This window comes from Aythya marila (assembly GCF_965140915.1).
Source record: "Aythya marila genome assembly, chromosome: 15".
Lineage (NCBI taxonomy): Eukaryota > Metazoa > Chordata > Aves > Anseriformes > Anatidae > Aythya > Aythya marila.
In genome coordinates, this window is record NC_139056.1 from 9,689,115 (window position 1) to 9,704,886 (window position 15,772).

Below are 15,772 nucleotides of genomic sequence, written 5' to 3' on the forward strand. Positions count from 1 at the left end.
CCACACACCCACCCACCAGGCCAGAGAAGGGACAGGCCCAGAGACGAGAGCCAGACCATCTCCTGAGGTCAATTCTGGCATCAGATGCTCACAAGACGTTTACAGAAGCCCTGCTAGCCTTCTTGGTAAAGCGTAATGTAGCTTACGGGCTGCCAGCCAGAAGAATCACTCATTTCATACAGCTGTGTAGGAACTTCATGACCAGCCGACCATGTAAATATTGAAATAATATTTAAGTTACGTACAAAGAATTGCGCTAAGTGAAAGGCCTAAAGCAAACTGAAATCTAAAAGCATTTTAAGAGCATGTGCTTGGATTTTTAAAATTCCAGCTGCAGTTTTTAAAGCAAAAAATACACAAAGCCACCCGCAGAGACCTTAGTTCTTTCTACTGATTTCCTTATTACAGGGCACTTCACACTGTACAAAGGATGCAGCACTATTTAGATGCTAACTGTATCAACAGCTTCAAAGGAGATCCTTTGAATACTTCAACTTGGTCATCAGTAACAAAGACTCTCAGCTCTTCTTTTCGAGCCCAGTGGCAGCTTTGACCAACACACTTTTGAAATAAATTTTGACTTACCCTTGATTTCACTCAATAACAATTTATTTAAGAAAATTGTCAAGGTGTGCAGGTATCTATCCCTGTGTCTTTTAAGAAATATAATCACTAACTCCAGGCCCAGGCAACCGTGCCTGAAGCTGGTATACTTCACAGATCAGACCCTTGGCATTTTTAGACCACCCATTTAAGCGCAGAGTACTTGAGGATCTCTGCACAGACTCATTTGTACTGAAAATACTGAACAGTCAGCATATGACCAAGTTCGAGGACATTTGGATTTATGAGTCTATTACTAAGCTACACACGCCTCCTATATCCATTAGGTGCTATGATGATTTTCTCCCTCTCACTTTAAAACAAAAGACTGACAGCATTAGACGTTTCAAAACTGCAAAAGGAGAAGCTGTGTTACACTAAAAAAATTCAGAGTAAGAAATGAAAACTGTCACTTGCTGCTACTACTTGGATGCAAAAATAAGACTGGCATTTTTCAGGAGCACAAAAATCCTTTTGGTTTAAAAAAAAAAACAACACAGACACTAAGTAGGAAAAGTGAGACAACAAATAACTACGACTGTCATACCGTCTTCAGCAGCCTGACTTTTTGGGAATAAAAAGCTGTGACAGAAGGTCAGTAACAGCATTCTCACATTTTGCTAAGTAAGTTTTGTCTTTCACAAAACAGATGTCACAGACAGAACAGCATTTATAACTATTCTTTCTGAGACACCAGAAGATTATCACAGCTCGTTCTGTTTACTGGCATCCTGCCTTACCACCTATGTCTTTGTTAGTTTCTCTACAGTACTCCTACCTCTGTGAAAGAGTTCTTTAATACAACTAAGTCATCCCCTAACCATCGCTCTTCACGTAGAGAAGCATTACAATTAAATAAAAGCCTGATCCTCTCCTTCCTTCATTTGATGGGAGAGCTGTCCCCCCAGACAGGGATAAAATGCGCACGAACCAAGTCTAAGCAGCCTTGTTCTCGCATTACCTTTTGGGCACGAAGCTTTCATTCACCTTTTCCCCCTGTATTTCCTCTGGTCTGGTTAACACTGAGATCAGAACATAGAAGCGTCACACCACAGCTACCTGTGGCAGCGAGAAGCTCCTTATGTCATCACGAAGAACACGGCACTGGGGTAGGGCAAAGGGAGCTCCCCTCTGGTTTGCCAACCCCCAGCACCCCGGGGTGCTCCAGCAGCTCACCAACAGGCAGTTACCTACGCTGAGCAGCTCCTCAAAACCTTTTCATGCAAGGGGGAGGCTGAGGTGGAAGCAAACGATGCGAGCACGTCCGCAAGCCTTGGGTTTTCTGATCATTCCCTGGGAGGGCTTCAACCCAGATCTGTAATTACCAGACTCAAACTACAGCTTAAAAAAAAAAAAAATAGCTGACTGAGCCAAGCGCTTCACACAACGTGCTTGAGACTGCTTCTGGACTGATGGTACAGAAGACACCAAGACAGCCGGCACAGACAGCTTACGAGTGTCCTGTGTTTACAGGCAGTAAATTGCAGGTGGCTCTTTACCAGAAAGGCAACATTTGCTAATGCAAGTCGCCATGAAATTACCATTGTTTCGAGTCGAGCTACTATGTCATTACTGCTGAGTAAGTTAGAGTCAAGCATACAATTAATCCATGTCACCACCACAGATAATCTGCAAAACATTAGAGCCATTTAATCTAGTATTTTTAAAAGGAGGAAGAGGGAAGAGACAAAAGGAATTATTAGACTTCCAGTAACCACAAGACAAAGCCTATTAGTCAGAGGCCAATAAAGGAAAGGAAGCCAGTGAGATAAGAGGCAGACCCCTAGGGAGAAAGAGCCAGAGAGAAGGAGCCCAGCCAGGGAATTCTGCTGAAGGCTGTTAAAGGGTTCCCCCTTATCTCGTGACTAGCGAGTCCCTCAAGTGTTTACAGATTGTGCTTTCAGTCTCCAAAAGTTCTGGCTGGCAACCTTCAGCTCCTCTTTTATTTTTAAGGATGAGGATGAAAGAAAGCACTGTTTTCCTGACACCCCACACCTCTAATTTTACAGTCTCTTCTTACTCAGAGTTTTCCTGTTCCCTTCGTTACTACAGACTCCTGCGCCTAATGGAATAATGACATTGTTCCTGTGCTTCGAAAGTTCTCACAAACAGCCAAAACAACAGGATGATGGGTTTTACAGCGCCCTGAGGCTCTACATTAATTACACCGATGGACACTTCCCCATGCCCAGGAAAGAAAAGAGAGTGCCACAGCATGGGACAGTTCTGAGCAGTACTGGGGTACTCAAACTCCTGCAGATCACAAATGTGCATCTGCTTATACCAAGCCCCCCTACCATCATTTTCTGCCACGAGGAAATGCAAGTTTACACAGCTCAGAGTGTTGGAGTAGTCATGTCCATCTCTCATTCCTCCACCTCCTTTCTGTCTACTTGATACTCCCCTGCCCCAGTACACATCCACACAACATACACGATTTTCTTCCCAGTCGTTAAGGTGAACCAAAGGACCGAGCAGAACAGACCCTCCCCCTCAACCACACACAATTTGTCAGAACAAGTCCCTTTGTCTTAGAAGTCCACCAAATGCTCTGGCAGCCTCTCTTCCTCAGTACACACTTCTATAACTAAATTAAAGCCTTCCAAAAGAGCTGTTCTGGGTTTTGATGCAAAATCAGCCTTAATTCACTAAATCATCTTTTTCTTTCATGTTATTTAATGCTAAATAGAAGCAAGATGTAATTAAAATGAATTTCCAAGATCAACAAATTATAAGAAGTGCTGACACAAATTGGCTACAATTTACTATGAACGTGACAGTGTCTGACTCCAAAATAAAGCAAGAAATCCTGCAGAGAAGATACCTAACTCAGCCTCAAAAGAGATTACAGATCACATTGCAGGTTATCAGTCTCAAGCTGAAAGCAGTTTCAAAAACATCACGTTGAGCAGTCAAGCAGTATCACAGCTGTAAGTTTCCCCCATTACGAGTCCTGCAAAATTGTTTAAGGATGATAACCATTCATGTCCCCATAGAACTTGCTATTAGGAAATAATCAGGATTTTAGAAATCATTACAAGAGCTGATATTTGCAGTAAGGCTGTAAAGCCAGTTATACTAATCTGAACTAATTCAACACAGATCACAAGCTCTCCTTTTTCTGCTGATCTGCAGAAAATCTTTGCTTTAAGCTTCAGGCTGCCTGTCACATAAAGGGCTGTGAAGGTTTTCCACAGACCATTAGGTAACGCCTGTGCAGGGAAGGTACAAGATTTTACAGACAAGCTACAGAATAGACAAGAACGTGAAGGCACATCTCCCTGCTTTCACACACAGCATTAATCACGGGACCATTTCCTCTTCTGAAGAGTATCTTACACCAGGAGAGCACGCAGCAGACTTCAGATGTGCCCAAGGAAACACCAGCACTCAGACCTCCTCTCTGCCCACTGCAAGCCCAGCTGAAACACTAATACCTTAGTCACACATTAACTGCTTGACAAAGAGGCTCTCACACAGATAATCAGAATGTGTTTAGAAGAGATATCTTCTGATCATCTGTTCTCCCAGAAAAGACAGAGCGCGCAACAAACCTCCAACAGCCACTGAGGCCTGTCAGCAGCTTTTGGAAAGGTTCAGTCAGCTCTGTGCTTTTTGTCTGTGCCACTACAGCCCTTCAGAGCACTGACACCATTACCCCGTCAGTTATTCTGCGGATGTCACCATTTAAAAAGAAGTTACCAGCTGTGGATCAATGTATATTGGAGTACTTGGCATCAGGCTCTTCGGTTATCGACACCAGCAGCATTAACTCCATAAGGGATGCTCAGGAGACGACCCAGCGACCATGGCTCTGACAGGACCGGCACATCCCTTCAACCAACGTTGCTTCAAGCCCTGACCACGCAGGAGTTGTGGCAGGCGGGCTGTGAGCCTCAGCACAGCCCCGCAGAGTGAGTGGCCCGAGCCAGCCCTCCCAGGCAGGAGGAGCAGGCGGGGAGCGAGGCACGCTCCGCAGAGGGAGCAAAAGCCGAAAGGAGGGAAATAAAAACCGAGCGCTGCCCGGGCAGCCGGCTCCTCCGCGGCCCGCTCCCTCTGCCTTTCATCCCCCCGCCGCCCAGCACCTCAGGGGCCTCACGGACCGCCCGCACAAAGCCGGGCAGGGCCGCCCCGTGCCCGGCCGCCCCGTGCCTCACCCCCCCCACCTCCCTCAGCCCCCTCAGGCCTGGGCCCGGCCGGTCCGAAGCGCTCGGGACGGGGCCGCTCCGCGCTGGGGCTGCGAGCCCCGGGGCTGCGGGACGCCCCAGCGGCAGGGGCAGGCGGCCGGGGGGAGCCCTCTCAGCGCCCGAGCGGGGCCGAGGGGCGGCGCGGAGCCCTCCGGAGCCCCCCGGTCCCGGCACCCCCCCCCACTCCCCCGGCGGTGCCGCCGCTCCCTCACTCACCGCCGCGCTCCCGGCGAGGCGGCCGGCCTCCCCCCCTCCCCGCATCACTTCCGGGAGGCGAGCAGTCAGCTGGCGGCGCGGCGCGACGTAAGGCTGCGTGCCCGACGCCGCACGCACGGTGAGGGCAGGGAGGGCGAGGCGCAGCCCACCGCCGGAGCGCCGCGGGGGTGGAGAGGGGCCGAGCCGCCGCGGGGAGGGTGCGGAGAGGGGTGGCGGAGAGCCGAGGCGTGGAGGTAAAGGGAGGGGGAAAAGGGGGGAAGGAGGCGCGGGGGAGAAGGCGGAGGGGAGGGGGAAAGGGGAGATTTGGGGTGCTGCCCCCCCCCCAGCTGCACGCGTTGGTTGCGCCCCGGCCGGCAGGGGGCAGGGGGTGCCCCGCCTGCAGCGCCCCCCGGCGGCCGGGCGGGGGGGGGTGGAGGGAGGGGGCGGCCGCCGCCATTTTGTGGCTGGGGCTGGCCCGGCCCTGGCAGCGCTTGGGGCTGGGTTGGAGGTGTCCCTGCCCAGGGCAGGGGGGAACTGGGGATCTTTAAGGTCCCTTCCAGCCCGAACCGTTCTGTGATTGTGTGATTTGAGCATTGGCAGCGCCAGGCACAGTCAAGCTCCACAGCACCCCTTAACCCACCGGTTTCCTCCCCTGCCCAGCTCCCTGCAGAGTGCTGGAGTGGCTGCAGTGTCATGTCCAAGATAGACCAGGGTGTCCTCCATCTCTTGCACCACCTGCCCTGAGTGTCCTTTCCCAAAAACATGAGGGCACTCAGACAGGTGTCGCTGTGCACAGCTGTGTTTCAGTGCCCCAGGTGCAGCCCATGAGGCAGAAGGGCCCAAAACCAATCCATATGCCAACCCAGGACAGTCAAATGCAAATACTGTTGATACTTAGCAAAACTTAAGAATTTGAATGGAATTCATACACTTGATTTCCAAAAAGCAAATATTTTTTTCAAAATATGTCCTGCTATAGTTCTCAAATTACAACTAAAAATCTTTAGTAGCATATGTGTGGAAGCTTTTGCACAACAGTGTTTGGAAACTGAAGCACAATGTTCATAAATGCACCAAGGAATGAAAGGAGAAAGGGGGCAGGGAGGATTGTTCCTCTGCTGGCATTAATATTTATACCTGTTCTCGAGTTTGGGAGCGGTTCCAGTGCTGGGAAATACTTGTATTCATACACTCAGTTGCATTTGGCTTAAAGCCAATGTATGAATAAGGTGCATAAACGTATGCTGGGTTTTCTGTCTATGTTGCTATATTTTTGTATGCATCAATAATATTATATAAGGAAGGCCATTCAAGGATAGCTGAGACTTTTATTTTCTCTGCTAAATTTGTTGCACTGCATTAAAACCTCTTTCTCTGTTTATGACTAATAAAGAAATAAGCACGAGGAGAAAACATTTTTAAATATGAAATTATGAGTGACAGGGTTGCATGACACTAGAGACAAGTTCATATTGCTTTAGGATTTACCTGGAAACTACATGCCTTTTAACAGAAAATTAATGAGTATTTAAAGCAATTTTTTCTGCTTTAAATCCTCCTCTCTACAGTCTAAATCAGCATTTGTATTTCCTTCCTGAGGCTACTGAAGCACAAGAGGCACCCCCAGAGCGAGAGTATGTCTACAAAATCCAGATAATGCCTCAACAGCCTCAGACTAAGAGAATGAAAACTCTGTGATCTAAGGGAAGTACTTAAGGGTTTCTACTTTCATTTATTCAAATGAAGATAATGTTATAGAATCCTAATTTTCTGCACTTTCACCTACTTGAAATTACATGGGAAAACTGGTGATAAAACCCAAGCCCTTCCTTTTACTATATAATTATATTCTTTTTGCATTTGGTTTCCTTTTTCTGATCAAAAGGCTGCTCCATGTGTAGGAGAAAGCTTAAAAGAGATCCAAGTTCAGTCAAAAATCCCAGGCATGAATAGAATGGTGGAGTTCTCATCCCAGCTGTTCAACAGCATAAGTACAAAGACTTAGGCTAGTTAAGAGGTGTTTAGTGTTTCAGATCACTTCAATTTGCCAACAAAAAGATACTAGCATAACAAAATGTAAAACCATTTGAAAGTCACCTTGTTTCCTGATACCATTACTGAACAACTTGTTTCAATAACTTTTTCACCAAACCTGCTTAGATTTTTGACCATAATATGTAGGTGGAAACAATTAGAAATACTTGGAATGAAATTAATCCTTAATGGAAATTTCTTGAAATGTAAAGGTTTTGCATCACTGGTAAAAATGAGAATGTAACATCATCATGGAAGAATACGATCTTTCATTTTAGTTTGTTGTTCACCATGTGAAGTTTAGTTTGTTATTCACCGTGGAATACTTTAGCTGTGATTGAATGGAATAGTTTAGCTGTAATTGAAGCTTCACTGTGATTTGGTTTTGTCTGAATCAAAAAAATAAAAAAGGAACAAATATTGGATCAAAAATGAAAATCAAACAAAGTTGCCACTTTGCTAACTACAGAATGCATCCACATGTGGTCAAATGTTTGCAGCATACTAGCTGCTAAAAGCCACTATGTCTTTGATTTGAGTAGAAGAAGATTAAATTACTTTTGTGGAAAGTGGATTTTTAAATTTAGTATCTCTGGAAGGTAGCGACCTGCACAGCTATCACAGGAGTCTGTGACCCCTTACGACTCACGGTGCCAGCTGTTGTCCCTTAAGAGCAGCGGACTTGCTTTGGCAAACTTGCACAAAACATGAATACGGGTTACTGACCTGCAGTTGCTGTGGATAGCTGTGAAATGAGTGATTGATTATCTGTTGCATTAGCTTAGTTAAGTGGTATAATTTAGCTATGCAATTTAGCTATGCAATTTTTTGCATCTCTTCAAATACAAGTTAGCCAAAGGGTACATTTGAAAATACGAGGTAGAGATTCTCATACGGGCTGAAGCTGAGCATGTTCTATACTATAATGTCACTACATTGTGCTTTTGAGTTATGTTACTTATTTCCATAAGCAGTCAGCCCAGCAGTCTGTCTTGTCTTTAGGAGTCCTTGACAGTAGCAACCTAGCTCTCAAATTGAAATTGTGTTGGTCCTAAATAAAACACTTCACAGCTGAGAAGTTCAAATGTGCTTTTCAAATGCTTCCACACAGGGTTCTTTTCCACCTTCTTCTTCCCTGAGCAAATGTGGTTCCAGCATCAGCACTAAGCGTCTGTGTGTTACTAATGCATGCCCTAGTTAGCTGGGATGTAAAAGAAGAGATAAAATGTTTTAGAATATCCTTTTCTCCATGGGCTATTACTTTCACCCTTTGTTTCCTACAATCCTTTATACACTCACTGCTGGCAGATTTGATGTTTAAATTGAGTAGCTAATAACTGACTTGAAAGGATGAAATAAAATAGACTTACAACTTCAGCAGAGGAGCTGTGCAGGTAGGAGGAAGGTGCTGGACATGCATTCTTAGCCAAGCATCTATCGCTGGGAAGCAGCTCTAATTTAGGTGCTCGTATATGAGTATTTGGTATCTATGCAGCTTACCCTCTGTCCTATCTTCGTTTTGACTCTGCACTGTTGGGGTCACCTTATTGTGCCTCTGACAGATTCCTTCCCTTTTTTTTTTTTTTAATAAACTTTTAATGTGAATTCTATGCAAACCTGCAAATACCAAAAGAAGACAGGTGTTTCACTGATTATTCAGATCATTGAACTTTTGCCTAAACCATCCAAAAAACCAAAGGCATGTATATTTGTTTCCTGAAAGATGAACTCGCTATTGCATTTTATAGTCTAAAGGACTATTTGTTTTAATTAACACAAAAAAAATTTGCATTTTCGTCATGCAGTAACTCATTAAGTGCTCAAGCCTCCTTTGCAGGTTTGGATACACTGGGATGTTTCATGTGCTTGATCTGCATGCTGATAACAGGGGTTTGCATGTAGATCAAAAGAACCATACAATGCTGCATTGTCAGAGCTCTGCCTCAGCATCCAGCAGATGCTTGCTTGGAAGCCAACACTTGGCTTATTTCCAAAGGCTTAATTCTAGCAATCAGCTCAAAACCAGGGTGCCACTTTTCCCATTGATATGTTTGTGCATGCAGACCTACCTTTGACCTCTCCCTGTTTGTTTTGTTGCAGTAAACACCTGAGATTTGCTCAGCTAATACAATAGCCCTGTACTTCTTGACAAAAACGCCTGTGGTTAACATCTGTGGGCTGAATTTTGCCATGAAATGAAGGGTGGTAGAAGTTAAACAACGGGTGTGACTACCACAAGATGAATGTTAGTGGGAAAGTGGTGTAACATCCACTTAGCATTCCAGAGATGTGAAATATAATTATGATTTAAATGCCAAGATGAGTAAGTAAGAGGACATGAAAGCTTCCCTTATCTTCCTTTCTGTCCCACTCAGTCATTTTGCACACCCACAAAACTAATACAAGTAGCGTCACTTGATGAAATTGCACCTAATACGTGACTTGTACCGTCACTTACGTTTCTGGCCGTGTGGGCTCTGTTTATACCAAGGAAAATGATTTCAGTTTCTTTTACGATGTTCCATGTTGAAAATAATTTTGCTTTCTCAGTGGCATTACTCCATGTTTACACTCTGAGATCAGAGTCTGACCCATGCTTTGAATGTCATCCACTTTACTCTCATCCTTGCCCATGATAGTGAGGGGGTGGAGAGGATAGTGAGGGTGAGCTCCTCACACCTTCATTTCTGTATCTCTGCAGGAATGGTTTATGAGGAGGTCTGTATTGTAGAAATTGTTGACTAGAATCACCTATGGGAGCAGCTGGTTGCTGAGTATACCTGGAAATCTGCTTAATGTGTTCTACATCATCTATCATATGCAGGAAGGAGAAGCAACCATGCAAAACTGCAGCCGGTATCTCAATGAGGGGCTGTGCAGCCCTGTATCCATTCCAACACTGAGAAATGAAAGAAAGGAAAAAGTAAATTCAAGGTGGAGAAGCAGAAGCAACCCTTGGGGATTTAAAAAAAAAAAAAAAGTTTTAGTCAAAATCCAAAAGCAGTAGGTGTGATTACAGCTCCGAGCTAAGGGCATGTATGGCCCTGAGCTGTGCCTCAGAAATTGTCTGATGCATAGGTCAGAGTTTAATCCTGGATTCTAAACTTTTTTTCCCCTGAAATTATTCCTGTTATTTTTGCTGTATGGATTACATGAGAACCTAAGCTCAAATTCTCCAGTTCAGAACTCCCTTTTAGTAGCTGTCATCAGGGAACAAAGAGCATTAGCAGCAACGCCAGAGGTGACACCCTCGAATGAAAGCAACGGGGTGAGGCCAGGAGGGGCTGGAGGTGAGGCCATGATCTGGGACTCGGCTTGTGCCAGGTCAGCCCTCGTAACTGAGCTGTTCATTCTCTGGAAAATAACGCACTCAGCAGAGGGAAGCGATGATTTTTCAGATACAAGTGCATGCATAGCTTTGAGTATGACTATTTATTTATTTATTTATTTATTTGCCTGAAACGGAGCTGTAGAGTGGATAAAGCGAAGCATTCATTCCAAAGTGTTTGATGAGTCGGGACTACCTATCTTCTTTATTGCAAATATTTGTTTCCTAAACATTTGCTAGAAATAATTTCTTCTGGGTAGGAAGGATCATTTTTATATGTGGGGAAAATATACGATTGGTTAAACGTTTTAAAATATGAATACAAAAATGTTCTGTCTTAAGAACCAGATAAAAATAGTTTTATATCTATACTTCTTCAGGTCCACAATGGAGTTCATGAAACAAGCCTTTAGATCATGGCAATGCTTAAGACAAAAAGGGCTAGGAGTTAAAAGTTTGGATTTCTTAGCAAAAAAACTGTGAGCCAAATCCGGTCTTCAGGTTAGCATCTGTAACCAAATTTGGTAAGGGAAAGATCGTGTGAACGTGTGAAGCAACAGGAGGGCTGTGCTGCAATATTACCTGAAGGGCGGCTGCAGCCCCTTGAGAGCTCTATGGCCTGATTCAAAACCCTCTTGTGCTTTCCACAGTAACAGGAGTTCCCACAGACTGCAGGGAGATAAATACCAAGTTGTGAAAGTTTTGCAGATTTTCTGTACCACTAAGGCAGAGAGTGCTTCCTCCAGAGGACAGCTCAGACTGAATTACCCTGCTCCAAACTTCAGAGGAACCATTTCCAGTGCACAGGTCTGATTGCAGGGTAGCTTTAGCCACAGTAACCAGAGCTCCAGGTTGGCAAATGGATCCTGAGACCTTCAGATGTCCTCTCCCTGACTCTTGTTCCTCATTGCACCCATACACTTACTCACTTTGCAGTCCTGCTGCGTTTTCCTTTTGGACAGTAAGGTGCCTTTGACAATTCCTAAAGCAGAAGTCATGGTTTCAGCAAATCTAACCCACGTGGAGTAGAATCTGACTCTGGGGAAGAGCGGTCTTGCTAATCCAGCAGTGCATTTGTCTCTAGGATGTTTCTGGTCTGGGATGAAGTCATGGCACTGGTTCCAGGACAAAGTACTAATTTACATAGAATGAGAATAGGATTTCACTTTTGATTTCTGATAAAGATTCCCAGCACACTTGGAGGCTGATTCAGGGGGCTCAGCAGGCAGTCAGCTCTCTGAAAATCAAGACAATCAGGACTTTCCTAAATCTGCAGGTAGTCTGCCTCTGTTGCAGTGCTTAGATAACATTGCTTTCATCACCTTTTCATCACATCAAACTCCAGCTGAATCGTTACTACATACTGTAATGGTATCATGAACAAGCTTCTCGGCAGCTGACACCGATACTGGTTTCCAGCAATATTGTAGTGGTTTTACCACGTACTGTATTCACAGGTCTCAAGGCACTTTGCAAAGACAGGGTCAGCATTGTTACACTAGAAAAGGGGACACTCGGTAAGAGTTTCGGTGACTTGCCCAATGTCTGTTGCAAAATAGCAGGGAAACAAAATCTGGCCATTCTGGAACCAGGACTCTGATTCAGCAAAGCACTACAGCAGGTGCTTAACTTTGAGCAGGAGCTCAAGCTGTTTGAATGGAGGCAGATTTAAGTATTAGTTTAAATGCTTGAATGGACTGAGTCTTCAGCTTTCATCAGCTCATTATTGCTTACAGCTATTTCAGTTCTTCTCATAAGACACAGCAGACCTTTAGATGGTGGAAATATTTTTGCACTAATTCAATTGTGTGAAAAACTAGGTTTGGTGGCCTTTTTAACAGCCCAAGTGTTCATGTATACATTTGGACTTTTGTGTTATTTTCTTTGTTTGTTTGTTTTTTAGATGACACCCGTTACTCGACAAGAAGTTCTTGGCCTTTACCGCAAGATATTCCGGATAGCCAAAAAATGGCAATCAGCATCAGGACAGGTAGAAGAAACTCTTAAAGAGAAAGATTACATTAAGAATGAAGCCAAAACATTGTTCCGAAAAAACAAAGATGTAAGTTGGTGTCCTTACAGATTTGACTTTCTGAATGATTCTTTTTTTGTGCTTTGTATTCTCTTAGTGACTGGATGCTGAGGTATGAATTTAAGAATGATTTCCCCAAATTTCCTCCACCAGAAATGCTGGTATAAACACATCATAAGGTATATTTGAGTTATAGTTTATTATTTCAGGGGTGAAATTTAATAAGAAAACTCAAACCATTTCAGATCTTTAACTCCTACAGAAGGCTAAAAGGTCTGGAGCTTTCATTAAAAAGCTCCAAGAAAAAGAAGTTAATTCCAAAGATACTGCCCATGTAATTGAAGCACCTTTTGATCTTTTAGAAAGCTAGCAAAGTGTATCATTACCCATGCAAAGGCAAGTTGTGCTCAGTAGCATCTTATACTTGTTTTTCTCATTTCAAAGCAGCAATTATTGGCACTTTTCATAAAAGTCTCATTTATTTTTTCTTAAGGACATTTCAGAATTCTTTCAAAAGGGTCAAAACAGACTACATGGTAGTCAGATGTCCTTTTTGTAATCCAAGGTCATAATATTCTTTTATATCCCATTTCAGTGTGGGACTAAATTCCACTGATGCAAAAATAAAAACTAATTTAAGTCCTAATTAACACCGTATTTCTGACTTCAAAGGGATTTTCTCAATGGAACGATAACAGAATGTAGCCCAAAGAGTCTCTTTTTCTCCTCTAGCTACCTTGCAGTGTGATGAATGAGTGAGTATGTTTTTTCATGGATGTAATGGTAGTTTATACGTGTATTGCTTCTACGGATAAAATACCATGTTTGGGTAAAACCCTCCTTTCATACCATACTGTCAGTTCTGACAACCTCTAGGCCTTTAATGCCTAGAACTATTGTGTCATGGCAAAGGCTAATGTTAAATTTTATGGATGTGCAAAATAAAATCATTGTATCCTTGGGATTGCCCAAAAGCAAGTCATGTGGCTGTGCCACATTATTTATACTTGAGTTTCCAACTGCTAGTTGTTGTACTTGTACAAAAAATATATATATATTTTTAACTCTAAATCTTAGGTAACAGATCCAAAGTTGATTAAGCAGTGCATAGAAGAATGTGAGGCAAGAATAGAAATTGGACTTCATTATAACATCCCCTACCCAAGACCTGTGAGTATAAATCTATTCACAAAGACTTCATCAGTATCCACTTAGCTCTCTAAATGTAGTTGTCTGAGTTAAACTCCAAGGGACTGTGACTATTAGGCAGCCTTGACTGACCAATGACTTGTAGGAAAAAAAGGTAACAGAATCAAATCCATTTGATCATCTTTCTACATAATTAAAAGAGAATAAAACAGATTCAAAATATTTCATTACATCTGCCATAGATGTAATAACTTTCATAGCCTATACTACTTGTAACTATTCTCTCTGACATAAATCGGGTCTTATAAAAACACCTTCCTATCTTGCTGATTCTTTTCACCTGTTCCTAGAGAAGAACCTGCCTTAGATTAGTGAAACTGCTGGAAGTTGTAACAGTATCTTCTATTGCACCGTGCAATATTGGTTCCTCATTGTCCAGTCATTTCTGTCTGTATTACCTTATGCTGTATCCCACAGAGACTTCCTTCCTACTCCTGTTAATTAGTTTCCATTTTCACATCTATAGTTTCATTATTGAGCTGGTCATGGTACAAATTAATCTATGTCTTTATCAGATGCTTGCATAGAATAGGCATTTTTAGCATCTCTTTCATACATGGCTCACTCTTTTGCTCCAGTATACAGAACAACAATGCACACCTGGCAAGCTGTGCTCCTAGAAACAGGCATCAAAACATAAGCTCTGCAGCAGCTCCTAAATCTTAAAGGATCAGTCCTATATCATCACTCTCACATAAACTGGATGATCATTGTTTTTCAGATTCTAGAAATGTCTGTTGCTGGTTTAGTCAGTAATTTTACTACTATTTGCACCTAAACAGCTGTCTTAAAGGGTGATAGTTTCAGCAACAATAGCATCTGACTGCTAACACCTACATTTTTTCAATTGCTTATGGGGGGATATAGCTGCAAGACTCCTACTCCCAGTCTTAAAAAGTATAAAGACTTTGTCAATCAAAAGAAAAACCTGTCACCTATCGAGCCTTCTGCTTGTAGAATCAATGACATTGAGTGTGCATTTGAATATAGTATATATAATTCTGACAATAAGAAGGCAGTCTTTCAATACACACAGCTTGGGGTTATTTTGTAGCTTGCTAGCTGGGTATGAGTAAAGCTTTAAGAATTGTGCTCAGAAATGTATAGGGTTTTCTGGGTCTTGCTGTGCTGGAGTAGTGCCAGCAGTCATATTTCAACATCTCAAACTGAAGAACAGAGTTACTAAAGCTTAAAATATATAGGATTTTAATAAAAACAATGTTTAAGGCCTCAAAGTCATGCTATTAGTCGCTCTTCAGAGAATTCTCTGCCTAGAAATCTAAAACCCTGGTTTAAGACAGTGCAGTTACCCTCTCCAAAGTGTGAGAAAAGTATTTAAAGCTCAAAGAAATCTAACGTGTATATATGCTATTTTGCTTTGATTTTATTTTTTTGTCGGTGGTGGTGGTTTTGGTGGGGTTTTTTTAGGTAGTTTCTCCATTCGCACCTAACTGATGGGATTTTCTTTTCCAGATTCATCTGCCTCCTATGGGTCTTGCCCATAAACAAGGCCGTACATTTCGACAGCAGGAAAAGTTGAGGAAGATTTCTAAGCCAATATACCTGAAATCCCATGATGAAATTTCATAACCCATCACTGGACTGTGATGTGTTTGGACTGTAATTCAGGTGATTTTTGTGCACAACTGTGAACAAAGCTGTTTTGGTCACTTGCTCCCACATTTTCTGAGGCCAGAAAGATAACTGATGTAATGCATATGATGGATAAGGTTGGTCTAATACTATTCAACCATTGATTCATCAATAAAAGTAGCACTTCTCAAGGAGTGAGGTGTGATACGAAGATTACTTTGGCATCAGGACAAATTACAGCAGTTTTACAGATTTGTTAATCTGTAGCAGGGTTCTTTGGAGGTTTGAGGATTATATATGTTCAATTTTGAGTTAAGGCAGTGCCTTGTGTCAGCAAAAAGCAAGAAAGTCCGGGAGAATAAGGCGGGTCACAGTGCCTCAAGAGCTTATGAATTCAAGTGGGAATGTGGTGACTGCCACATGCAGCTGCACTCCTTCCTCTCCTGTTCCTGCTGTGCCTGTTGTCCCTAGAGAAATGTGCTGGTTTCATAGTGCCCTTATGGTGAAGTGTATTTTCTAAGGGAACAGGAGCAAAGAGACAGCAGAAATGCCACCATTTGTTTTTTCCTTTTTGCAAACTGCACAGGAATG

The 15,772-nt window shown here is 43.1% G+C and overlaps 2 protein-coding genes across 12 annotated transcripts in view; one reads left to right on the plus strand and one right to left on the minus strand.

Annotated features, from left to right (window-relative positions):
* DCUN1D3 (defective in cullin neddylation 1 domain containing 3) overlaps positions 1 to 5,085 on the minus strand; it is a 26,050-nt gene extending 20,965 nt beyond the window's left edge. For 6 of the 8 annotated variants that reach the window (XM_082772747.1, XM_082772743.1, XM_082772742.1 and 3 more), the window contains exon 1: positions 4,306 to 4,656. The gene's annotated coding sequence lies outside the window, so the exon portion shown is untranslated. Of the gene's footprint in view, positions 1 to 4,305; positions 4,657 to 5,006 lie in introns of those variants that run through there. The other 2 variants (XM_082772741.1, XM_082772748.1) reach the window with 2 other exon arrangements.
* On the plus strand, positions 5,083 to 15,758 carry LYRM1 (LYR motif containing 1). 4 transcript variants are annotated; one of them, XM_082772750.1, is made up of 4 exons: positions 5,083 to 5,124; positions 12,251 to 12,409; positions 13,457 to 13,549; positions 15,062 to 15,758. In XM_082772750.1, the coding sequence occupies exons 2-4, from the start codon at positions 12,251 to 12,253 to the stop codon at positions 15,176 to 15,178; spliced, it is 369 nt and encodes a 122-aa protein (XP_082628876.1). In that variant the 5' UTR covers positions 5,083 to 5,124; the 3' UTR covers positions 15,179 to 15,758. The 4 variants fall into 4 exon arrangements, with proteins under 4 accessions (XP_082628876.1, XP_082628875.1, XP_082628878.1 ...); XM_082772749.1 differs by lacking the exon at positions 5,083 to 5,124 and adding an exon at positions 5,153 to 5,239; XM_082772751.1 differs by lacking the exon at positions 5,083 to 5,124 and adding an exon at positions 9,883 to 9,953.
* Positions 15,759 to 15,772: the final 14 nt, after the last annotated feature.